Source organism: Trichosurus vulpecula, chromosome 1 (assembly GCF_011100635.1).
Source record: "Trichosurus vulpecula isolate mTriVul1 chromosome 1, mTriVul1.pri, whole genome shotgun sequence".
Taxonomy (NCBI): Eukaryota; Metazoa; Chordata; class Mammalia; order Diprotodontia; family Phalangeridae; genus Trichosurus; species Trichosurus vulpecula.
Window position 1 is genome coordinate 257,408,640 of NC_050573.1, and position 27,779 is coordinate 257,436,418.

The following is a 27,779-nucleotide window of genomic DNA, read 5'->3' on the forward strand; positions in this document are numbered from 1 at the left end:
TACTCATGTAAATTGTTTGGGACATAAATTTTCTCTTCTTTGGCCTGGAAGTTTTGTTTTCTTATTATGGTATTTCTGAAAGTTTTCTGTTTGGAGTTCCTTTCAGAAGGTGACTGGTGAAATCTTTCTATTTTCACTTTGCCCTGCAGCCCTAATAAATCTGGGCAGGTCTTACTTAAGATTTCTTGAAATAAGAAAGCCAGGCATTCTTGGAAGGTTTTCAGGAAATCTAATGATTCTTCAATTGTGTCTCCTTAAACTGTTTTCCAGGTCACTTATTTTTACTAAACGAGTAGATAACCTATATTTCCTTCTATTTTTTCAATCTTTTGATTCTGTTCTAACAAGTGTCATTTTTCTTAGAATCACTGAGTACTGTTTAGTCTGTTCTAATTTTCAGTCTGCTACGTGAGTTTTCCCCTTTCTCTTCTATCCTATTTATGCTTTTTCCAATTCTCCCGACCTCTTATTTCATTTATAATTTAAAAATACTTTGTTTCATTTCTTCCAGGTATTCTTATAGTCTTTGTAGCAAAGGCAATTTTTCTCTGAGGCTCTGCTTGTAGTTGTTGGGGAATTACTCTATTCTTCTTGGTTTATCTCCTGGATATTTATTTAACTCAACATTTCTTTATAACATTCAGTGTTTGTTTGCTTTTCTGTTTATTCACATCTCAAGTCTCAGTTCCTGATCTGAACCTTTGTTCCAGGGCCACACTCCACCCCTTACTGCACTTTTAAATAGGTTGGCTGGGCCTTCTTCAGTCCTGACCTTGACTTCCTGGTATCTTAACAAAGGCTTCCACTTCCCCTGGTATGTCTGTTTTTGAAGTACTGATAGGCTTCAGCTTCAGACTGGCAGAGCATTGTGGCTGTCTTTACCTAGTGTAGGTACTGCCACCTCTGTACACTCTGAGGCTTTCTTGGTCAGGGTGCACCAAGGCTTCCTTGGTTTCCAGTCTATTTACTTGCCTTTATTACTGATTTTTTTCCAGCAGGACCTTTGTTCAGTGCTCACAGGATCTAGCTGTCTTTTTGTACAGTCCTGAGATAAATGAAATAACTTACTGATGTTTCTCTTTTGATTTCTTACATTGTCCAATGTGATGCTCTTTTTAAATCATTGTTGGAGTAAACATGAGAGAACTGGGTTCCTCTGGCCATCATTCTAAACAGAAATGCCCTGGACAGTTACTATAAAAACTACCAGAATTCTGTTAGGAGAGAAGATTGGGCCAGGTTGTATTTCACAAAATTCACAGTACGTGTCTATTCCAAATCTCTCATCACCATCAAAATTCCTTTCTTCAACTCTGGCATTCTCCCAGTGATGCTATATCTATGAATCATGGGACATCATAATACTAGAACAATGAGAATTACAAATGAACTAAAGATCTCAGGATCATAGGAGGATAAATTAATAACTGAAGAGAACACTAGAGGCCATCTAGTATAACCTCTTCATTTTTCATACAAAGAAACTGTGTTCTAGCAAGGCACCAGGACTTGGAGTAAATGGCGGAGTTGGAGTTTGAACATAAGTCATCTAACTCCAGAGTTGTGGGAGTCTACACCTGATGACTTGCCCATCAGAAGTGATAAATCTATTGAGGACATAATTTTCTTTGTCCAAGAGTTGGGCTACTTCAAAAAAGAGTTGATTCTCCCTCCATGAAGGTTGTCTCTCCCTCAAGCAGAGGCTAGAGGACCACTTAGGCATTTTATAGTGGTGTTCCTTTCATATGTGTGTTGGACTACATGGATTCTGAGGTCCCTTTAAAGTATCAAATTCTGTTTTTCTATGACACGCTTGACCAGGAAAGAAGGCGAACAAGTCATATAGTGAAAATAAAAGATGGATATCCTTGGTGATAGATTGATATTCCCAAAATATTAAGATAATGAGATTCTCAGTGCACTGGGTCGCTTTGAAGGGTACACTTTTACTAGCTAATATTTTCTTTCCTATTCTTCATTTCCAATATTTCAAGGTTGAGGTAGCCAAGTCACCTCGTGGTCCCTATCAGTGGAGATACCTAATGGAATCTGTATATACAGGGTCTTCAGATGAGTTAGGGTAGGGGTGGATGGTTGGGAATGATGCTGCCTCAGTTTGATTCTTTGATTTTGGTCTTTGATCAAAGTCCTATGTTCTACCCCAAACATATCATCTAGCTGACCCTGATCTCTGAAAAAAACTATATGACTATGATGCTCTCTCTCTCTCTCTCATTTGCTTCTATAGCTCAGTTATCACATTTATGCCGATGATATCCAAAATCATAGACTTGGTCTCACTCATTTATCACTTCTTTTCCATTCCTATTGTGCCTAATCTACATCCATCCTTTATCTTGTCCTGAGTAAACTATTTTAATAGCATCCTAGGTGGCTCTACCAGAACATTAAGAAAGGACTTTGTAAAATATACAAGGGAAACTATATTTATAACATATGTCTGATCAAGTCAACCTATTATTTTTCTAAAAGAGGAAATCAAATGAGTCTGGTATGATTTTTTCCTTGATGAAACCACATGATGGCTCTGTGAGTACTATGTCTTGCTCTAAAAATTCAATGACTATCTCTTTAATGATAACTTCTGGAATTTTGCCAGGAATCTCAGTCAGACTCATTGATATAGTTTTCAGATTTCATTCTCTTCTTTCCCTTTCTTTCTCTTTTTTGAAAAAACTGAGACTTTTGATCTTTTCCAGTCCTTTGGTTTATCTCCTATTCTGTATGAACTTTTACATATCACTGACAGTGGCTCAGCAATCACATTTGCTAGTTCTTTCAGAACTCATGGATGTAAGTCATCTGGGTCAGGTAATCTGAATTCATTAAGACACTCTCTCGCTATATCCTTATTTATCTTGACTATCAACTCCTTACAAGTCACTTACGTTCTATCCTTTCTAGTCCAAGGCCTTTGGTAGAAAAAAAGAAAGGCACAATTAGCAGCTCTGACTACATTCTGTCATTAATTATAGACATCCCATCTACCCTGAATACAATCATATTGATAGTCAGGTCACCCTTATTGTGTGCCACATTTCAAGCTTTTTAACAATCTACACAGATAATTACTTTTAGTTGTATACTATTAGATATGTCATAATGGCATGATTTATGTTACCTTCAAGTATAATGTATAACATTCAGACTGCTTAGTATATACTAACTTTCTGACTGCACTACTTGAATGACTTGCCAACTAAGCAATTATGCCTCCCAAATCTGCATCAATGTTGAACATTTCATTCAGTTTCTAGATATGCCAATCACTTTGAAATGTGTATAGCTCACCTCTGGGTATGTTAGTTACTTTCTTATCATCAGGAGATGTCAAATACTTTCTATGTCATCCAGTTTACTGATCGCACATACTGACAAGTTTATGGCACCTGAGGACTGGCTGGGATTTGGGTACGTATATCTTTTTTTTTTCATTTCCAAACATTGCTTTTTTTTGTTTGTTTTAAACTAATGACTTCAGTGTAAATGAAACATTGCCAAATGCCAGGAAACCATAAAAGAATCCTTTCTGGGACTCGTTAGCTTAGTTTATCGGACCATAATTAGAGGTTAATATCAAATTGTCACAGATAATAAAAAATGAATCTCAAAGCTGATGGAGTTCCAGAGGAATGGGCACATTTGTTGATGGTAGAACTGAAAATCAACAGAATCTTTCTGACAAGTAATATAACACAACTTATTAAAAGTTATAAAAATAATCATGTTCTAGGAGTTGGTAATTCTAATGTTGGAAAAGTACTCTGGGAGTTATAAAATGAAAAGAAAGTTGTTTATTTGCAGTACCATTATTTTTAATTGTCATTATCCAACAACGGCAGAATAGCTAAATTAATGGTGATACATTAGTGTGATTGAATATTATAGTGAAATTAAGACAGGGTAGTGCAGTGGATAGAGCACTGGACTAGAAGTCAAGAGGACCTGAGTTCAAATCTGGCCTCAGACACTTACTAGATGTGTGATCCTGGGCAAATCCCTTAACCACCCACTGCCTCCAAAAACAAACAAAAATTTTAAAAAAGAGAGTAAGACAGATTATTATAAGGACTATAAATAAGCATGGTAATACATTTATAAAAATAATACAAAGGTAAAAAAGCAGATTCATAAGTGCGAACTAACTGCAACTACAGAATGGGAATAAATGGACAAAAAAGCCATTCTACTTTTGAAGAATTCTAATTGTTAAGAAGTTTTTTCCCAACATAAAGCCTAAACTTTCCTCTTTGCAAGTCTACCTAGTCTTCCAGGTTTGGTCCTCTAGAGCCAAACAGAACAAATCCAACCCTACTCCATATGATAGCCCTTCAAATACTTAAACACAGCTACCATGTGTTCCTACAGTTTCCTCTTTTTCCAGGCTAAACATGCCCAGTTTCACCAAATGATGCTCATCTGACATAGAATCAAGGCCTTTTACCACTCCTTGTTGCCTTTCTCCTGACTCTCTCCAGCTTTATTAATATCCTTCTTAAATCATAATGCCTAGAACTGAGTACAACGCTCCAAGTGATGTGTGCAGGGTTCAGTGGAGTTATCATTCCTTCATTACTGTAAACTATGTCCTTCCTAAGGGCAGCTAGGTGGCACAGTGGATGGAATGCCAGACCTGAAGTCAGGAAGACTCAATTGCCCGAGTTCATATCTGGCCTCAGACACTTATTAGCTTTGTGACCGTGGGTCAGTACTTGACTCTGTTTCCTGACCTACTTGCCTCAGTTTCCTCATCTATAAAATGAGCTGGAAAAGGAAATGGCAAACCACTCCAGTACCTTTGCCAAGAAAACCCCAAATGCAGTCATGGAGAATTGGACATGAGTGAAACAACTGCACAAAAACAACAACAAATGTCCTTTCTAATTTAGCCAAGATGGCATGAGATTTTTTTGGCTGCCAAATCCTACAGGTGACTCATATACTGAGCTTGCAGTCCACCAACTTCACTCAACCTCTCCTTTTCAGAAATGTTGTCTATCTATGCCTCTTCATCTTAATAAATGTGGAACTATTTACAACCATTCTGAGTCCAGATAGCCAGTCAATTCTGAATCCATCTCATTGCAATAGCATTTAATCAATCTTGGGCTTCTTAACCTGGTGTCCACATTCTCCCACCCCTACAAGGGGGCCTTGAATAAATTTCATGAGAGCCTATGATTTAAATAAATAAATATTATATATGCATATATGTTATCACATATATATATACATATTTTATAATTATATTCCAATATAATTGTTTTCCTTTGTGATCTTCTGTATTTTATTTTATTCATTCAAAAACATTATTGTGATTAAAGGTTTTTAGGCTTCAGAAACCTAAGAACCCTTTGGGTGGGACAAAGTGAGTTGCACAGGATAAGTATGCATAGGTTGTGACCTTTAACACATACCATTCCATAGTCAAAGGTGTCCATGACATAAAAGACTTAAGAATCAACCCCTGGTTTAATTTGTATCTCTCTACATAGTATGCAATGCATTACAAAAAGTTTTGCTAAAATTTACATAAGCTATTTCCATAGTACTCTTCTCATTTGCTAGTTTGTGAACCCTGCCAAAAGAGCAAATGTAGTTAGTCTGTAATGATCTGTTCTAGGTGAACTAATGCTGGCTCTTTTTAATCACTGCTTCCTTTTCTAAATATTTGTCAACTCAGTGTTTGATGATTTTTTTCTAGCATTTTCCTACTCCTTATAAAGGACTGAATGAAAAATATCAATAGTTGAATGCCAAGTCACAATAATAATAAAATTTACATAGTGCTTTATGGTTTTCAAAGTGCTTTACAAACATTATCACATGCCATTTTCACAACAACCCTAAGAGTCAGGTGCTATTATCATTTTTATTTTATAGATGAGGACACTGAGGCTGGAGAGGTTAAATGACTTCCCCAGGGTCACACAGCTAGTAAGTGTCTGACACTGGATTTGAACTTAGGTTTTTCCAAGTCTAGGTTGAGCATGTTATCCACTGTACCATTTATCTGTTGTTTTATTTCATGAGGAACAGGCCCACAAATTTATCATGAATTCCATGTTTTTTCAGTGACCACAATAGTGTAAAGGAAAACAGCATTGAGAGACATCAGAACTCCGATAAAAGCAATGACTAATTCATGCTTTCAAAGGATGATGTTGAATCACACCTCCCTTTTCTTGGCAGAGAGCTAGTAGAATTCATGTGTAAAATGAGGCAAATATTTTCAGACACATGTTTATTTGTTTTGCTTAATTGTATTTCTGTGTTTTCTTAGAGACATGGAACTCAATGGGAAATGATGGTGATGAATAAAAACCATCAATTTAAAAATATATTTTTTAAAAATCAGTCAAGTCTATCGTCATGGTTTTTAGGTTCCATAGTCTCTACATCACAGTGATGTTAAAAGTTCTGGGCCTCTACTCATTTGATTTTTTTCTTTAAATAGTATTTTATTTTTCCCAAGAATTACATATCAAGAAAATTTTTAGCATTCAATTTTACAAGATTTTGATTTCCAAAAATTTCTCCCTCTCTCCTTTCCCACCTCTCTTTTGAAAATGGTAGGCAGTTTGATATAGTTTATGCATATGCTATCATGTAAAACATATTTCCATATTGGTCATAGTTGTGGGAGAAGAAACAGATCAAAGGTAAAAAAGCCACAAGAAAGAATAAAGTAAAAAAATATGCTTCGATATGCATTCAGAGTCCATCAGTTCTTTATGTGGATATGGATAGCATTTTACTTCATGAGTACTTTGTACTTGTCTTGGATCATTGTGTTGTGGAGTAAAGCTGAGTCATTCATAGTTGATCATCATATGATGTTGCTGATACTGTGTATAGTATTTTCCCGATTCTGCTCATTTCACTTTGCATCAGTTTGTACAAGTCTTTCTAGTTTTTTTTTGAAATGTGCCTGTTCATCATTTTTTATTGCACAACAGTATTCTATTACATTCATATACCACAGCTTGTTCAGCCATTCATCAATTGATGGGCATCCCCTCAATTTCCAATATTTTGCCCCCATGAACAGGACTGCTATAAATACTTTTGCACGTGTAGTTCTTTTCCCTTTTTTATAACCTCCTTGTGATACAGACATAGTAGCAGTATTATTGTATCAAAAGGTATGCACAGTTTGGTTGCCCTTTGGGCATAATTCCAAATTGCTCTCCAGAATGGCTGCATGAATTCTCAATTTCACCAACAGTGCATTAGTGTCCCAGCTTTCCCATAGTTTCTCCAACATTTAGCATTTTCCTTTTTTTTGTCGTATTACCTGATGTGATTGGGGTGAGGTGGTATTCCAGAGTTGTTTTAATTTTCATTTTTCTAATCAAAAGCAATTTAGAGAATTTCTTCATATGCCTACAGATATCTTTAATTTTTTCATCTAAAAACTGCCTGTTCATATCCTTTGACCATTTATCAATCAGGGAATGGCTTATATTCTCATAAATTTGACTCAGTTTTTCCACATATTTGAGAACTGAGACCTTTATCAGAGACATTTCCTATAAAGATTGCTTCCCAGCTTTCTGCTTTCTTTCTAATCTACATTGCATTGGTTTTGTTTGTGCAAAAGCTTTTCAATATAATATGATCAAAATGATCAATTCTACATTTCATAATGCTTTCTATCTCTTGTTTGGTCATGAATTCTTCCCCTTCTCATAGATATTCCTTGCTCTTCCAATTTGATTGCTTCATTTTCTATAGTACCTTTTAGCAAGATGTAATTTCCTTCCTCATCTCTTTTAATTAGGTCTATTTTTTCTTTTACTTTGTCTAAGATCAGGATTGCTGCCCCTGCTTTATTTACTTCAGCTGAAGCATAAAAGATTCTACTCCAGCCCCTTACCTTTACTCCCTGTGTGTCTCTCTGCTTCAAGTGTGTTTCTTGTAAGCAACATATTGTAGGATTCTGGTTTTTGATCTGCTCTGCTATCCACTTCTGTTTTATGGGAGAGTTCATCCCATTCACATTCATGATTATGATTACTACCTGTATATTTCCCTCCATCCTCTTCTTCCTCCTGTTTGTCCTCTCCTTTCAACCTTTCCCACCTTACCAGTGTTTTGTTTCTGTCTACCACCTCCCCTGACTTGTCGTCCCTTCTGTAATTTCCCCCAGCCCCCTTTACTTTGTCTCCTCCCTTCCTACTTCCCTGTCAAGTAAAATAGATTTTTTGGCCCCCATTGTACTCCTCTTTCTTATTCTTTAATTTTTTTATGTCATTCTGTCAAATTCACCTTAAACCTATATTATCTGTCTATGTATATTCCTTCTAGCTGTATGTTCGTGATACAGTTTGTAAGAGTTACAAGTATCCTCTTCCCATGTAGGGACATAAACAGATGAGGTCTATTGAATCCCTTATGTTTTCTCTCCTCTTTTTACCTGTTTATGCTTCTCTTGGGTCTTGATATTGAAGGTCAGATTTTTTGTTTAGTTCTGGTCCTCTCCTCATGAAGGATTGAAATCTTTATATTTCATTGAATGACCATTTTCCCCTTGATGTATTATGCTTAATTCTTCTGCATAAGTGATTCTTGGTTGTAGTTTTAGCTCCTTTGCCTTCCAAAATATAATGTTCCATGAACTCCAGTCCTTTCGATTTGGCAGCTGCCAGGTCCTGTGTGATCCTGATTGTGGCTCCCCAATATTTGAATTGTTTCTTTCTGGCCAGTTGTAGTATTTTTTCCTTGGCCTGATAGTTCAGAAATTTAGCTGTAATGTGCGGTTTTTATTTTGGGATCTCTTTCCTGAGGGATTGGTGGATTCTTTCAATTCCTATTTTGTCCTCTGGTTCCAGAACATCAAGGTAGTTTTCCTTGATAACTTCTTGAAAGATGCTGCTCAGGTCCTCCTTTTGATTATGACTTTCAGGTAGTCCAATAATTGGTATTGTCGCTCCTGGATCTATTTTCCAGGTCAATTGTTTGTCCCATGAGGTATTTTACATTTCCTTCCATTTTTTCATTCTTTACAGTTTGTTTAATTGATTCATGATGTCTCATAGAGTCATTCATTAGCTTCCATTTGCCCAGTTCTAACTTTTAAGGCATTATTTCTTTTTGTGCTTTCTTTTCTATTTGGCCAATTATACTCTTTAAGGAGATGTTTTCTTCAGTGGATTTTTGTATCTCCTTTTCCATTTGGCCAATTCTACTTTTTAAGCAGTTTTCCAAGCTGTTGACTTTTTTCATAATTCTCTTGCATCACTCACACTTCTTTTCTCAATTTTTCTTCTGCCTCTCTTATATGATTTTAAGCTCCTTTTTGAGCTCTTCTACTAGTTCTTTCTGGGCTTGAGACCACTTCCTATTTTTCTTTGGGGTTTTGCCCTTAGGTGTTTTAACATTGTTGTCCTTTTCTGAGTCATCATAATAACTTTCTATGGTCAGATTCTTTTTTTTTTTTCCACACATATCTTTTTTTTGGCCTTTTTCCTTTTTTTAAAATATTTGATCTCTACTCCCAGGGTGGAAGGGGCTGTTTCTCAGGCTTCTCATATCAGTGGCTGAAGGCCTTGCCTGTTTTCCTGGTGCTACACTGATGTTGCTCCAAGGCCCAGGGGGGACGCTTGTGTCTGGTGCTGTGTTGAGGCTGTATAGTGGAGGGTGGCTGGTGCTGAGCTGGGGTCCTAGTGGTGGTGGTTGGCATGTGGTGAGGCTCATTGGGATATTTCTGTGTTTTCCCAGGGCTACGCTGAAGCAAGTGGAAGTCTGGTCCCTGGAGGATGTCCATACAGCTGGGACTACACTGAAGCATGTGGTGATTCTCAGAGCTGGAGTCTGTCAGTTCCCCTAGCTATGTTGAGGCATGTGGGGGGTCCTGATGTTGGTGCCTGCCTGCTCCACCACATTGGGGCTCAGGATCTCCTGCTGGTTTGCTGAGGTGTGGCTCGTGCTGGCTTCCTGGGATGCTTCCTGTGCTGGAATGTGCTCTGCTTTTACCTGAATGAGATGGATCTTGTTTTGCCGATCCTCCAAGTCTCCCAGGCAAAAAAACTGTTCTACCCCATCTTTCTGCTGGTTCTGCTGTTCTAGGTTTGTTCTGGGGTGCTATTTTATGGCTGTTTGGAGGTGAGTATGGGAGAGCTACAGTGATTTACTGCTTGCTCCACCATCTTGGCTCCTGGCCTCTACTCATTGCTGACTATGAAGAGTTGAATTACAATTCATCAGAATGAAAAAAAATAGATGGGCTGAGTTCCTAAAAGAGCACAGTTCCAGGTCTATTGTTTTAAAATATGTTACCATTTTGACATTGGGCCTTCAATATATTCCACATCTGAGTTATGAGTGGACTTTCTTTTAACCACTTAGGAAAAAGTTATTATCAACTAAGTAGAATTCACTAACATTTAACCGAAAAAAAGAAACTCATTGAAGGCACCTTCTATGTGATAAAGATCTTTCTATTGCCTGCTATAGAACAGGCCTAGTGAAGTGTTAATAGTTTGGTGCTCTCCAAAGCATATCATGATGGCCTGATTCCAAGAAGGTGGACAATCACATATCAGAGGGAAGCAAGATGGGTCACATAACCCCCTGCCCATAATAACCCCATAATAATCTTGTGGTTTTATCTCCTACACATCATAACCTACCCTCATCTCCAAACATTCCTTTCTCCCTCTACTTCCTCTCTGTTCTCCCCTTCCCAAAGTATAAGCTACTAATGTATCCCCTTCTGAGCTATCAGCCCCTCAGAGCAGTTATACCCTAACACTATCTGGACAATCATAGTAGTTGTGCATATGTGACTGAGAAAATCTCCCACCCATAACACAACTACCCCATTTCCCCTCCCCGAATCACCTCATAGACATCTAAGGTGTCCCTCAAAAGGAGGGCTCTGCTGTGAGGCAGTGACCAACCTCTTTCTTTTTCATTTTGGGTGAGACAGAATGAGTTGCACAGGATAAGCATGCATGGGTTGTGATGTTTATCACACATCCCATTACACTATCTCTCCCCTATAATACATTGTTTTTTCCTAATCTTCCCTATGATTTTTTAGGGTACCACCATCTTTCCAGTTACCCAGGTTCACAACCTTGTTGTCATCATGGATCCCTCACTCTTACCCTACACATTCAATTAGTTGCCAAATCTTCTCATTTCTGTCTATAATATCTCTCCCATCTCGCTTCTCCATTATAGGCAACATTCTAGCTCAGGTCTTAATCACCTCTCAACTGGATTATTATAATAGCCTCCTCTTTGAACTCTGTAATATATGCCCTGCTCAAAACTATCCTCCATAAAGGCACAAAACAATTTCCCTAAGGTACATGTTTGACCTTGTCATTTTTCCAAACAAAAAACTCTAGTGGTTCCCTATTGACTGTAGGATCAAATGCTATTTTGTTCTTATCTCATATTTTTAAAATTTATTTTTGTGTAAGTTTTATAATGTACACAATTATCAGGATAATGGTATATACAATTTTTAAATAAGTAAATAGATATAATGGGAGTTCATGCTCTTTTTTGCTGATTTGAGTACCTGGCTAAAGTTTTGGAGAACTCTACCACACATGATGTTGCCGCTTACATTTTTTAATCTGGATCTTAATTTTCAAGAAAAAATGCCTTTGACAAGTCAAACATCTAAAGAAAAGATTGAGAAATGTCAAGGAGAGCATATGGAAGAAGACAAAACAGTTTAAAACTAGGAGGCAGAGAAAAGTATCTTGGTAACTAGGTTAAAACACCAAATAGGCAATACATTTGGTGCCATTTCCTACTTTATAAATATGCTCTCAAATTAATTTTTGAAGAATTTTTCTTTGGGAATTCTACTAATGGTCCTCCTGTGGATCCTATGGATCCTCCCAAGTGATCCTTTGTTCCAAGAGTATGCCTGCAGAAAAGTGGCTACCAAACTGGAAAGAGAGGAAAGGTCCTTAATCTGTAGTACATAGATCCCTAGGGTTCTGTGGATAGATTTCAAGGGGTCTGTGAATTTGGATATAAAAGACTTGTATTTCAATATCATTGATTTCCTTTATAACCCTGTTTATTTTATGAATTCAAAAATTATTCTGAGAAGCGGCCCATAGGCCTCACCAGATGGTGTCCATAGGAGTCCACCTCATGAACAAATACACACACATAAGCATGTGTGCACGCGCGCGCGCGCGCGCACACACACACACACACACATATACATTAGGAGCCTCTGATTTAAAGTATGCACTCATTGATGGACTATGCATTTGAAAAGTGAGGACCAGCTTAGCTATGTTCAGGAATGCTCGTGACTGGCTTGGTGTTAGGGTGATGGGTTTTTGGTTTGGTTTTTTTTAGATAGAACATGTCTCAAAGACTCTCCACTAAGTGCCATAGGAGCTACAATTGCTATTAGTGGATGGAGTAACCACATTGGCATAATTATGGCTATCTGAAGTGATTAAAAAGAATTTTGCCACTGGATGCTTTACAAAGTTAAGCAAATAATGGTTCTGGGGCATAAATGCTAAAAAAAATAGAAAGCATTTAGAAATAAAATCAAGGGTGCTTTGTTTTTAAACACAGCCTGTTTCTAGAGTTATGAGGTTTTATTTTTCACATGAAATCTACGTTTTCCAAACAATAACTACTGATTATTATTGTACATTCTCTTCTCATAGACAACTGAGGAAAATTTCCTCAGATGTTTTATAATATATTTTAGATAGTTATTTCTTCCCTTCATTTCACCTTTCCTCATTCTTTTAATCTTTAGTAGTTATTACCCTCCTCTGAACTGTCTCTAATATTTCCATTTGTCTTTTATAAATGTGGTGACCATCAATAAGCAAAAAATTTATATTAGACACTTCACACAACGTGTCCATCCTTTAGATTGGTGATATTGTGCCTGTTACCTAGATTAATTGGTACCTTCTTATAACAATAAGGAATCAGTAAATATAAATAATACCACCTAGACAACTAATTCCTTTTTAAGCACTTTAGAGTACTTGGCATCTTCCAAAGTGCTTTAGTATCATTTTTGTCATCTATTCTTCAAAATGATACTAAGAAGTGGGTCGATATTAAGCCCAAAGGAATCCAAAGCCTGTCATAGATTTTATGTAATTAATTCTCCTCGCTCTCTCTTGGTCTACATAGAAAACCAGAGAGAGGTAAATAGGAGTAAACAGATTTAAAAACAAACTAGGATGATTTTGTTACAGGCTAAGCCTCGTTAGATTAAGATTTTCCTAAAACTGTGTGCCTTCCATCAATACAAATTTGTCCAAAATTATCAGATGTTTTTGAGGATAACTCCAATATGAACACTTTCTGTTCAATGAGAGGAAAATTCAAACTAAAGTTATCAAGGATGAGATTAACAGAACTACTTTGCATCTATGGGGTTGGGGGTGATTTTGGGGCCAGAATTTCCATGGGGTGGTTCTGAGTTTGCCTGTTTACTCCTTCCATTCTTGGTGGAGATCTGGCCACACAGAGAAAGGGCCAGGACTCTGTAGTAGAGGCAGTGTGGGGTACTTCCTCAGTTTCCCTATAATAGTACCACCATGGGCAGGTAGCTCTGTGACTCTGTGGACATAGTGCCCACAGGTTCTGCGGGAAGAGTGATAGGTACCAAGGGACAATGCCTCCACAGGCCCCTCTTATCCTGGTCCTCCCCTACCCTGGTGCATTGGTAACTAAGGTGGGACTTTCTTACTGTTTTAGAATGATAAATTAATTAGGTCTCTTTGAGTCTTACTAGGTCTTACCAGGCCCACACCCTTTTACTACTAGGTGCAAAGCCCCACGTCCAAACCCCTAATTACTATGTGCTAAGCCTATGTGGGTATGAAGCCCTCAGGGTCCTAAGGGGAGTTGCTAAAACCAGAGCCAATAGTAGGTGCCTAAGTTCTGGTCACTCAGATGATGTTTGATGACATCCAAAGACTGTATGGAAAGAGAGAACAGAGCTATTTGCTTGAGGCTCTCACTCCAGGAGAAGTGTTGGCATGGGACTCTGGGCAGCTGCTCTAAGAGCCTCCGGGCTCATCAACCCAGATGTTGATGGTTTCTTGGTAACTATGAATTGTTTTTCGCCTGTTTATAAGGTATGTTTGTAATTTGTGTGTATTTGCTCTGAAGTTCAAGGTGCTGGCTTTTCCCCCTGAACCAAGTGAACGATATTTGTATGTTGGATTAAAGTGAGATTGTTAACCCCTTAACATTGGTTTCCTTAGTAAAGTAGATCAAAAGAACCTGTGTTGGCAGCATTCTTGTTGTTGGGCTTGTGTTGGTCTTTAATCCCCACAGCAGCTGCTAACCAAATCGTTGCAACACTTGGTGCGCAAAGGAGTTTCTGGGGCCAGCCTGGCAGTCAAACTAGGTAAGAGTGACAGACTACAGAGTCTTGTTAGAATTCACTTATGGAGGGTTGGCAACAATCCCACACCTTTGTCCCACCCTTGACTTCAGGAATCTTACATGTACCAGGGCTCTTCCTTTTTGTCCATCAGAATCTCGTCCAAACTCCTGGAATCCTGGACTTTTTATCAACTGGTCTTACATTATTTTCCCTAACTTCATCTTCCTAGCACTTAACATAGCTTCTTGCTTCAACTACATCAGTCTTCTTACATTTCTCCTAATATACAATGCTTATTACCATCTCTCATCCTCCCTCATCCAGTTATTTCTATCTTGAATGTTTTCCATTTACTCTTGCTCTGAAAAAACCCAAATCCTACATTTCATTCAAAGATCAAACTCAAGACTAACTTGATGAAGCTATTCCTTACCAACCCTGTCCCATCTTTAACTTCTTTGAATTTTTCATCTGTGGGTCTGCATCATACCATCATATATTTGTTTATGTGTTTTCTTACTGGGTATAGTTCTATGTCAACACAGTTAAATATGTGCTTAATACAAGTTTTCTGTGTAAATGAAAGAATGAATGGCTACACACACATATAAACACACACACACACTATGCCTCCTGTTACACAGGAGAAAGTGGCAGGAATGATCTTGGCCCTGAACATTTGTACCATAAATAGGGTTACAGATTACAATTAAAATCTCAAAATTTCATATCAAAGTAAACAGAAGCCCAACTCGAATTTCTGATTTGGAAATGAGATACCCCATAGAAGACTCATTCATATGAAAGCAGAGCATGCTTGTCTCTATCAGATCTAGTTGAGGGCTTGGAAAATGTAAGGGCAGCTCCAATTTCAGAGCACATCACAATAAGCCAGCCTGAGAGTTACAAAGATGGAAAGCTGTAAGCATTAGATGAGTAAGTTTTCCACCTCTGTGTCAAACTGAAGCAGATAAAAAGGACAACTTAAAACCAGTCATTTCCCAAGCTTATCAAGAAGAGGTGTGAAAAAAGTTATTTTTATTGATATCTCTGGGATACATAAAGCCATAACTTTCTATATCCCCAGGTGTGAGAGGAACATTCAGGTACTGTCCAAAAGCTCTGTTTCTTCATTCCAATTTTCTACCAAAGTGAATTTAAACCTTATAATTAACCAACTTTGCTTCTTCCCTCCTTCCCTCCTTTCCTCTATGCCTGGACTAGAAAAAGGAATGACATGGAAAATAAAGAGGACAAAGTAGGAAAAACAAAGACCACAATCTGAAAGAGATAGAGACAGAGAGATAGACAGACAGAAACAGAGACACACACAGAGAAACAGAAAGACAGACAGAGACAGATAAAGAGATAGCGAGCGAGACAGAGAGATAGAGGGAGGGAGAGAGGGAGAGGGAGAGGGAGAGGGAGAGAGGGAGAGGGAGAGGGAGAGAGGGAGAGAGAGAGAGAGAGAGAATGAGAACCTGGGGTAGTAGACAGAGAACCTTTCATTCAAGTCTTGCCTTTGAGACACACTGTTTGTGAGGTCCTGCCTGGACAAATCACTTTCTTAACTTCTCCATGTTTTAGGTAACTAAGATAACAAGTAATAAGTTACAGAGGATATGTCAACCTGCAGTATTAAAGGGAATTTCTTTACCCAGAAGTTCTTTATGCCAATGAAATAACAAGTCTAATCTTTATCAATATAGACACATATGTATATATGGGTGTATGTATATATGTATATGTCTGTGTGTATGTATGCATATACACCTCCAGGACCCCTAGGTGGTACAGGGGCAGCTGCCAACTCTAGGTGAAGAAAGGTCAGAAAGGTCAGAAAGGCTCGTGTTTTTCAGGTCAAATCTGTCCTCAGACCCTTACTACCAATGTGACCTGAGGCAAGATATTTAACCCTGTTTGCCTCAGTTTCCTCATTTGTAAAATGAGCTGGAGAAAGAAGTGGCAGACAACTCTAGTATCTCTGCCAAAAAAAACCCACAAAGAGTTGGACATGACTGAACCACCATACACATATAAATGCAATATACATATATACATGTATAAATGTATACACACATGTGTGCATGCAAGTATGCATGTGTATATATGTAACCCAGGCTTGTCTGGGCCTACCCAACTTGCCTAACATGGAGGGGTCCTTGAGGCACCTTTGAAAAATGTTCAGATTGCCTAACATGGAGATCTCTGCATCTCCTCCCACGTGAGGTGGGGGAAGGGTAGCCGCCTTTGATTGGCTCCCTGTTTCTTTAAAACTGGTGAGACTGAGCCAATGGTTCCTCTCTTTTTGACCACTCTTTCTGCCTTTCTTTTTTGTCCACTCTTATCTGCTATGTGGAAAGGGTGAAGATTATAGTTCACCCACAGCATGGGCGCCATAAACTTGACTGGTGGGAGGGAAAGAACTTCCTTCTCTTGCTCTCTCTTTTTCACCCTGGCTTCAAGAAAGGGGCCTGGGGTGTTTATTCTGCTTTGTGTTGTTTGCTCTCCTCAGTTTCAGGCGCTGTAGGTGATCTCCACAGACTCAGGATTACATGATGACCTTGGAGCCAGTATTGAATGAAGGATAGTACAGCCAGCCAGGTCAACATGGAAGCCGTGAGAAGCCAGGGAGCCTGGGACTTACTTGGATCTGGGACTGTGCTCCCTAAGAACTAAGCTAAACTATCAACCTAATCCCCCTCCCCTCCCCAGAGACTGAGGTGCGCCAAAGGGTGAGAGGGAGGATTATGTCTCCAACATGCTGGGGAAGTAAGTTTGTATATTTGTGATTATACTTTTTGAAGTAAATATTCCTTTGTAACAGTTAATCTGACTACGGGGGCTAAGGGAATTAGGGTGCAAGGGATCATTCCTTACAACTGAGGGAACAATATTAGTGGGGGCAGGAGCCATTTACAGAGAACCTAGACACCGCTCCCTAAAAAACCTTCTTGGGGTACTGGAGAACCCTGGGGAGAAGTAAAAATATGCCATAACTGGTCTTCAGGCAGTAGGGGCCAGGGTGGTCTGTTAACACAAACACACATACACACACGTGCATAATATATATAATATACATACACACAAGCATATATATACACACATATGTGTATATTCATATTATATATATTTTTTTTCATTAAATTGAAAGTTGAGGAAGATATTTTCATTTCAATGACTCAAACTTAAATCAGTTAAATTGTGTTAGTATTATACCCAAAGATTACACTATGATTCAGATCATGTTACTGATGTTGGAGAATTTAACCAGTTTATTTGACATGTCTCTACCTTAAGATTTCTTCCATAAAAGATATTTGAGTATTTACTAAAGTAACTAATAGGTGTGTACTCCAGGCAAAAGAGCCTTGTTTGGATGGTGTCTGGGTGAATGGCTTACGAAGGGATAAAACAAATGCCCTAAAGCAAGGGAAGAGACAATTTTGACTAAGAATCCAGAACGCATCCACAAAGCCTAGAGTAAATCCAGTGTAAGACAGGAGACAGACATGTAAAGATCTATTTCAAGCTGAGAAACAACTCAAAAGTCTCACTACTAAAACCTCGCATTCATCAAGAAAATTTAATCATGCTGCAAATTAGAACAGGAGTGTTAAGTTAAATCAGTAGAGTGAGATGTACAGAATCACTGCCAATATAACATTTCTTGTTATAGCTGTTAAGCATTTGGAAGTTTCGAAAAGTCAGACTTATAATTAATACGTATTTTAAATAAGGTAATGAAAAACAACCACAAGCAGAACTTTTCCACCTTCTTCACAATAATTAACCTTGAAAATGATTTTCATCAGGCTAGTTGATCTGTTCTAACCTGCAAGCTTCATCTTCATGTCCAACATAGTAATTCTCCTTTTTTTCCCTAGTAGAAATTGCTGAATAAAATTCTCTAGGATTTCTAGTTTCTAAATTTTTATTTACATACAAACAATTTGGGAGAGACCAAAATGCACACGGATACATATATGCATGTACGTACATATACACACATATATGTGTTTATAAAATGGAAAATTAGCAAAAGTATAACAATCCCACACCTCCAACCCATCAATTCCTGTATGTTAAAAAGGGAATGAAAAAATTAAAAAAAAATGAAATGAAAAAAAATCACCAAACTCCAATAGCTATCAGAAAAGTATAGCCTGAGCAATAATTCTGCCCATTTTTTGTTACATGTTAATTTTCATTTCAATTTATGAATTATTTTTTAATGTATTACACATGTTGTCTGGTAATTATGAAATCATCTTACCTTGCTTCCATTTTCTCTTGCCTCTCGTTCCATCTTGAGGTCAGAAATTAGCAGATTCTTGTATTTGCTTTTCGCATGGCTGCTGTGATCTTCTATTCTGTATTCTGAAGTCAGCTGGGCAGAGAGGGGACTGTCACTCAGGTTCAGAGGTTGCTCATCTTGCTCCAGATTTGTTTTGCCATTGCTGTTTGTGTCTCCCATCTCCCTGCAGTGTGCTCCCCCTGAAGCAATGGAACTAGGCCCCACAGTCTCATTGCCATTAAGGCTCTCTGCAGCTGAATCATCTGTTGAAAAATAAATGATGGTGCTGCCATTAGTCTCTCTGAACAAAACTAAATTAATACATCATGAAAATAATAATATTATATTGTACCTTATTATTCTAGTGTCAGAATTGCTATCTAATTTAGTAATGCAACTCAATATAACAAATATTCATTAAATACCTGCTTTGTGCCATGCACCGTATTGGGGTAGCAATGCCGAATGACATAGTCCTTGCCTTCAGATAGCTTATAAGGCAATAAATAGTTTGCATTTATGTAGCACTTCATGGTTTGTGAAGTGTTGTGGTTTTTTTAATAAATATTTCATTTTGTCCTCACAATCACCCAGCATGCAAGTGCTATAATTATCCTCATTTTACAGATAAAGAAACTGAGGCAGATAGAGATGAAATGTCTTATTCATAGTCACACAGTAAGTACCTGAGGCTGGATTTGAACCCAGGACGTATGCTTCTAGATCTTTTATTTTATCCACCAGCTGGCTGCCTACTGATGTAGTGGGGAACATTAGACGTGGGGCAATCTAGAAATTATTCATAAAGGTGGTGGCATCTAAAGACTTAATAAGGTAGGATAGATTCAGAGTTGAGGTAGCAAGGGTTCCTGGAACAGATACAAGAGTACAGAGTGCAGGAGATGTACAAGAGTACAGAGGATGGAAAGATATGACACTTCTAGGAGAATGTGAGTCTTGGCTCAGGCAGTAATGGATATTGAGTGATGAAGAGGTAGCAGTGTGACAAGTGAGAAAAATACTTCAGAAGGGCCAGGCAGTAAAAATTAACAAGGCATGTGCAGGAGATGACAAGAAACAGTAGCTTGGTTAGAAAACAGTTATTATATGTTGATAACTAGCAAAATATCAGAAAAAAGTGTGGTTTAAGGAGGAGATAACAAAAGAGTAGAAGTCTTTGGTAATGGCGAAAGGATTAAATTAGGGCTTATGACTTTGTCACTAACTAGTTCTGTGACTTTGGCCAGGTCACTTAATTTAACTGAGTTTCGACTTCCTCATGTGTGAAAGGAAGAAATTGGATTACATGGTCTTCAAGGTTCCTTTCAACTTACCAATTCCATTTTTCTGTGAAGAGCTCACAAAGATTTGCTCTTCTCTTTTCTTTCTACACACATTCTCTCAATAACCTCATTAGCTCCTATGGCTTTAACAATCATTTGGGGGCAGATGACCTAAATATCTATGCACATCCATTTCCAGTATCTTCCCTGAGCTTCAGTTGTACACCACTAGTTGCCTATTGGCCATTTTAAACTGGATGCCTCAGAAACATCTCAAACTCAACACATCCAAAACAGAACACATTATCTTCTACCCAAACCCAAGCTTCTTCCAAACATACATATTTCTGTGGAAGTCATCACAGGTTGTAATTTCTTCACTATTCTAGACTATCCACTTTCCCTCACTCCAAATTATCCAACCAGTTTCCAAATCTTACCATTTCTGCTTTCACAACATCTCTTACATCTGACCTATTCTCTTCACTCACACAGCTACCACCGTATTTCAGGATGTACATCATCTCCTCTCACCTAGATTATTGCAACAATTTCCTTTTTAGTTTTTCTGACTCAAATCTCTCCCTACTCTAGTCCATCCTACTCACTACTGCCAAAATAATTTTCCTTAAGCACAGATCTGACCATGTGAGTTTCCTACTCAATCTATGCCAGCAGTTTCTTATCCCCTTTAAAAAAAATAAACTCCTCTGTTTAGCTTTTAAAGTCCTACATAACCATGACCCCAAACTATATATTACTCTCCCTCCAACAATCTGTTATCCAGTCAAAATGGCCTTCTCTCTGTTTCTTAAGTACAACACTTTATCTCTGATCCTCATGCCTTTGCAGTGTCCATCCCACAAGCTTGGAATGCACTTCCTCCTTACTGCTCTCTCCTAGAGCTCATGTACTAGCTTCTGCATGAAGCTTTCCTGATCTCCCAAAGGTTAGTGCCATCCTTCTCATACTACCTTCTATTTTTACCAATTTGTAAATATTTCTATACATTAAGGGTAATGTTAATAGCAATGTTAAGGACATCATGGCACAAGGATGATCAGGACTTTGTGACACTGAATGTTGAGTAACGGAATAATAATACTAATAATAATGATTGTTGTTATTAATGACAAAACCTTCCAGGATGGTGATGCCATTTCCAGGGATGTAGAAAAGACAATGAAATCAAGTTCCAAATTTTGATATTCAGGTGACAGTAAGTCATCTATGTGAAGACCATCAAATGAGAAATCGGGGCTAGAAAAAGAGATTTTGTCATCTGTATGGTAGTAGCTAAGTCATGAGGGTACATAAGGTACTTGATGAGGAAAAAAACCTATAAACAAAAAAGAGCAGTAGCTCTAGGGTTAAATATAAATAAAGATGCTCATAAAGGTGCAGGAGAAGACAGGAGCCAGTGAAGAAGGGAGAAAGTGTTGTGTAGAAAGAAGAACCATGAGATTGGCCAAAGAAGGAGATCATATCTAATTAGGATAGGGATGGGATACTGAACTATATTAAATGTAACATAGATTGAACTTGGCTAAGTGGAGATTGATGGTGAATTATGTGAAAGCAACTTTAGCGGCATGATATGGACTGGAGCCAGATTGCCACAGGGGTTAGGCAAAGAATAAGTGACAGTCTGACCAGACAACCTGTTTGGAAATTTAAATATGAAACATAGGAGAGAAAACTATAATTGGTCAGGAAAGCAGGGACAAGCCAAGGGTTTCAGGGCATAACAAAAGAACTAGGCAAATAAGAGCTTTTCATATTATGGTGAAATATTAAAATAAAGCTTTAAAAATCAACTGTCATCTATTTAAACATACTGATAGTGAGTGGATTTGCATAGGTAACAATCTAATTCAATCTACTTAATTCACTGACTTTGTTATGCTCATACTGTAAGAATTTGCTCCTGAGCTCAAGGGGTCATGCTGGGCAAGGGCATCAATAGTTTGTTTTAATCCAGTCATTAAAATTCCACAAATTCACAAAAAAATGATGTACAAAAATAGATTTTTTTACAGATTTACAAAAAAACCCGAAACAAAATAGAACCTTAGGAATGCGAATAAAAAAGGAATCATATGGAAATGTTTGCCTGAAAATGTGAACTTCACGTATATACTCTTCCAGTAGGCATTGTTCTTATTGAGCTAAATGAAATGTTGCCATTTCCGGTCAATTAAATTAGAAACAAAGCATGAGTGAAAAGAGTGACTTTGGAGTCAGAGAACCTGAGTTTTACTCACTGGCTGTGCTATTTACTTTTTATGTGACCTTGGGCAAGTCATTCAATTTGCTTATTCCTTAGTTCAGAAGTTCTCAAAGTGCAGTCTGAAGAATCCCAAGGGTCTCCAAGACTCTCTCAGGGGCTCTATGAGGTCAAAATTATTTTCTTAATGATACTAAAACATTAGTTGCCTATTAAAATACTCTTTCCTTTTTCCAACTACATATCTGAAGTTGGTTCTCCTCATCTAAAATATCATAACAGGCTGAATGCAGAAGCAGATATCAAGATTGAGCTGTCTTCTATTAAGCCAAATATTAAAGAGATTTACAAAAATCATGTAAAATGATGCCCCTATCTCAATAAATTTATTTTGGAAAATACAGATATTTTCAAAAACATTTTATTGATGTCAAGTGTAATGGGTTTATTTTTGTTATTTTCAATGAGTTAATAAATAAAATTTTAAATTATCAGTTTTTAATTTCAAATACAGTAAATTTTAATAAATATAACTCATAAACCAAAGCTCTTTGGGGTCCTTAATAATATGTAATAGTATAAAGGTTAAACTGAGACCAAAAGATTTGAAAACCTTTTCCTTAATTTAAGGTCACATAATTTAGAGTTAGGAGGGATACTGGGATCATTTATAGCACAGTACTCTCATTTTTTAGTCAAGGAAACTGAGGCCTTGTGAGGGTAAGTATAAGTTTACACAAGTAGAAAGAAATAGAGCCAGGATTCAAACATAGCTGATTGCAAATCCCATGCTTTTCCTGCTATGTCATAAGTTGTTTTTCTTTTTTTTTCCTTTTTTTTTTTGGGGGGGGCGGGGTTTGCTTTTTTTGTTTGTTTTTTTTTTTTGGCAGGGCAATTGGGGTTAAGTGACTTGCCCAAGGTCACACAGCTAGTACATGTCAAGTGTCTGAGGCCAAATTTGAACCCAGGTCCTCCTGACTCCAGGGCCAGTGCTCTACTCACCGCACCACCTAGCTGCCCCTATAAGTTGTTTTTCTTATTTGCAAAAAGAAGGGTTTGAATTAAATTGCTTCTAAAACCTGTTTCTAATGCTACATTTAAGAGACATAAAGTAAATTATAAGAAAGTACTTTAGTAAACAAAGAATTCAAATAAATTTATTCCAATTACATACTAAGGACCTAGTTTTGTAAAACAATCAAAAGACCTGGTCATTCATGGCACAATTCTCCCACTGCAGATTTCACTGCAGGATATAGGAATAGTCTAGAAAGCTGGACAAAACTTGCCAAAGGTAGACAATCATACCTTCTAAAACTACAAGTTTAATAAGTTCCAAACATAGTTTACCTAAAGTATTACCTGCAGTTTTGGAAATGCAAAATTAATGAAGTAATTTGTATAGAAACTATCTAGGCAAATGTAGCTCATATTTTTTTATGTAAATAGAATTCCTTGCATTAAAGTAAATGAAAGCAGTCCCTGCTATAAAATGTAGTGAATTTTTTTCTCTGAAATCAAATAAAAGAAGACACACATATACATATATATGCAAAATCAAAGTATTGCCATACTTACTTGATTTTACATTTTCATATTTGTTTTCAGAGAGCTATAAAATGTGTTCATTATAAAGAGAATATTATCCCCCTGCTTAATTGTGTAAATACCCTTTTAGATGCATTAAATTTTAAAAGAAATATACAATTAACATAAATATAAATCAATATAAATCTAACTCTGACTATAGTCATATATTGAACATACATGTTTCTTAAATTTATAATCACCATGCCTATGTAGTAAACATGTACCTCATTTTCATGGAAGAGGAAAATTATCATCTGTTAGAATATTCTTTAACAAAAGTGCTATGATTGTAATTTTGCCATAAAATATAAATAATAAAGGAGAAAATATTTTTAGAGCTGGTTGTTCTTTCCAGATGTTACCAAGGTAACAAAATTGAACAGCTTAGCATATTTCATTCCTGGATAAATAGTATATTTTTTGTGAGGAATAAATGAATGTTTTAATCCCTTATAACTACATATATAGTTACACAATTTATAATTTAAACAAAAGAGCTACTCCTGTAACAAAATGTCACCATCTTACGATTAAAATTAAATGTATATTCTTCAATGTCTGCAATAATAAAGCCCAATATTTGGATACATGTCTATCTGTATACGTGTATATGTAAATACACACATATGTATCAGTCAGAAGACATTAAACTGTGAATAAATTACACATTATGTTGACTAGCTTCATGTGATTGAGTTAGTACCTATGTTTTGTTAGTTAAAGGCATCAGCTAAAGTATTTTTTCACAATTTAAACATCGCAGACCATCTATTCTCGCTTAACATAATTAAACCATTGGCATTTTCAGTTGTTAAAGCTGAAATTTGCTTCCTTACCCAACATTTTTTCTTCCATCATGTGTGGATGCTGGTATGTGGGTACTGGACTGTAGGACTGTACACAGAAGTTCAAATGTTTATATTTTGGGATCTGGCACTAGAATTTACAGAACCTGAGTGAAGGTGCCTCCTTCAAGTTTTCAGCCCAAGGACCATAGATAGCATATATACCTGAGCACTCTCAATTTGTACACCAGGGGAAAACAGCACCTGGAGCTTTGAAAAATAAGAATGTCCAGGGTCCTTAGCAACAGGGGAGGGTGTGGAACCTGGTGACATCAGGAGGGCAGTTGGGGAAAGGGGGAAATGAGTATTTGGTTTAGTTAGTTTTGTCCTTCAGGCCTATAGGGAGGATTTAACAGCTTGGCAAGGACACTCAATGTTTGCTAAAATGGAGTCAATTGTCTGACTGAGCAATGTCTTTTGCATTAGATGGCACATTTTCTCATTTATCCTTTTCTTTCTTTTTTCCTTTAGCCCAATAAATTGGTGCAGACCTTAAAAGTACTTAAGATATTCACCAATCTGTTTGAATATCCATATCAATATTTCACATGCAAATGCATAACTTGAGATCCATATTCAACAATTAATTCTAAAATATCCCCATTTTCTACTCTTCCCCCTAACACACACACACACACACACACACACACAGAGCCCACTGAAATCAACTTTATACATGGGTACTCATCATATTTGCAGCATGGTCTTAAGTAAGATCATGTGCCCATGGAATAAGAGACATTAAAAAATATACATGAAATCGAGATTAGAAATTGAAAATTTAGCCTTAACAGGCTAGAGCCTCTAGCTTACACCACCCAAGCCAACTTTACTATCAGTTTCCAAAATGTAAAAGCCTTTTGGTAACTCAACTTTACAGATATCCCCTAGGACAGAAATTATTCCCTTCATCCTAAAATTAAAACAAATTTTTAAACTTAATTTACAGAAATAAACAACTATGCCCTTTAAGAAAGCTTACCAATTTTGAGGAAAAAACAAACACCACAAAAACTTTTAAAAACTACTTAGGAAAGTACGCAGCCCAACCTAACACTTTGGCCCTTTGTTCCTTCTCTTAATCACTCATGTCCCGCAATACCTTCCTCCCACTCCTGGCATTTTTAAAAGGTGACAAATGACCTTTCGAAGTCTTGTCCCATTGGGTACATCCAATTATATATCTTACTACTATTTAATATGAAACATGAAACAACTAGGACCATCACTTTCTTGTCCATAGCACACAATACGTGGATCATTATCACCTATGTACTTTTGCTGCCCACCTGAAAAGTGCACTTCTCCCTTCTTTCTCTTTTCTCATCCTTCAAAGCCAAGTAAGTTTCACCTCTTCAAAAGAAAAAGAAACAACAAAAACTCCACATTTGACAATAACAGCCCCACTGATCTCTTCTTTCTTAAAATTTCTAATGCAGGGGGCGGAGCCAAGATGGCGGCTGGTAAGCAGGGACTAGAGTGAGCTCCGTACCAGAGTCCCTCCAAAAACCTATAAAAAATGGCTCTGAACCAATTCTAGAACGGCAGAACCCACAGAAGAGCAGAGGGAAGCAGGGCTCCAGCCCAGGACAGCCTGGATGGTCTCTGGGTGAGGTCTATCCCACACGGAGCTGGGAGCTGGGAACGGAGTAGAGCAGAGCACAGACTGAGCGGCCTGGACCATCCAGAACAGAAGCTGGGCAGAGGGGGCCCTAGCGCCCTGATTCAGTGAGCTGCGGCAGTTACCAGACCCCTCGACCCACAAACACCAAAGACTGCGGAGAAGGTTAGTGGGAAAAGCTGCGGCAGTGGAAGGAGTTCACAGTTCGGCTTCCAGCCCCGGGGGCAGCGGAGGTGGGGCAGCTACAGCTGTTGTTACTTCTGGCTCCAGGCCCACCTGGTGGGAGGAATTAAGTGGCGGATCAGAGCAGGAGTGCAACAGCCTGCTGAAGATCTAAGCCCAGCCTGGACTGGGGGTTCTTGGGGAAGGAGGAGTGCGGCTCTGACAGAGCTGGCACCTCCCCCCCAAACGTGGAACATAGAACTCTGTAATCTACAAGCAGTCATACCCCACTGAAAAACTCAAGGGTCAAGTTAGTTGGTTGGGAATATGGCCAGGCAGCGAAAACGTGCCCAGATTCAGTCTCAGACTTTGGATTCTTTTTTTGGTGACAAAGAAGACCAAAACATACAACCTAAAGAAGACAACAAAGTCATAGAGCCTACAACAAAAGCCTCCAAGAAAAACATGAACTGGCCCCAGACCATAGAAGAACTCAAAAAGGATTTGGAAAAGCAAGTTAGAGAAGTAGAGGAAAAATTGGGAAGAGAAATGAGAAGGATGCGAGAAAACCATGAAAAACAAGTCAATGACTTGCTAAAGGAGACCCAAAAAAATACTGAAAAATACGCTGAAGAAAACAACACCTTAAAAAACAGACTAACTCAAATGGCAAAAGAGCTCCAAAAAGCCAATGAGGAGAAGAATGCCTTGAAAGGCAGAATTAGCCAAATGGAAAAGGAGGTCCAAAAGACCACTGAAGAAAATACTACTTTAAAAATTAGATTGGAGCAAGTGGAAGCTAGTGACTTTATGAGAAATCAGGATATTATAAAACAGAACCAAAGGAATGAAAAAGTGGAAGACAATGTGAAATATCTCCTTGGAAAAACCACTGACCTGGAAAATAGATCCAGGAGAGATAATTTAAAAATTATTGGACTACCCGAAAGCCATGATCAAAAAAAGAGCCTAGATACCATCTTTCAGGAAATTATCAAGGAGAACTGCCCTGATATTCTAGAGCCACAGGGCAAAATAGAAATTGAAAGAATCCATCGATCGCCTCCTCAAATAGATCCCAAAAAGAAATCTCCTAGGAATATTGTTGCCAAATTCCAGAGCTCCAAAATCAAGGAGAAAATATTGCAAGAAGCCAGAAAGAAACAATTTGAGTATTGTGGAAACCCAATCAGAATAATCCAAGATCTGGCAGCTTCTACATTAAGAGATCGAAGGGCTTGGAATGTGATATTCCGGAGGTCAATGGAGCTAGGATTAAAACCTAGAATCACCTACCCAGCAAAACTGAGTATCATGTTCCAAGGCAAAATATGGAGTTTCAATAAAATAGAGGACTTTCAAGCTTTCTCAGTGAAAAGA

General features: G+C 37.7%; 1 protein-coding gene across 7 annotated transcripts in view; it reads right to left on the bottom strand.

Annotated features, from left to right (window-relative positions):
- NOL4 (nucleolar protein 4) overlaps window positions 1–27,779 on the bottom strand; it is a 455,220-nt gene that overhangs the window by 146,226 nt on the left and 281,215 nt on the right. For 5 of the 7 annotated variants that reach the window (XM_036762303.1, XM_036762298.1, XM_036762279.1 and 2 more), the window contains one exon: window positions 18,651–18,934. In XM_036762303.1, coding sequence (XP_036618198.1) covers window positions 18,651–18,934 — 284 coding nt within the window. Of the gene's footprint in view, window positions 1–18,650; window positions 18,935–24,607; window positions 24,627–27,779 lie in introns of those variants that run through there. The other 2 variants (XM_036762316.1, XM_036762308.1) reach the window with 1 other exon arrangement.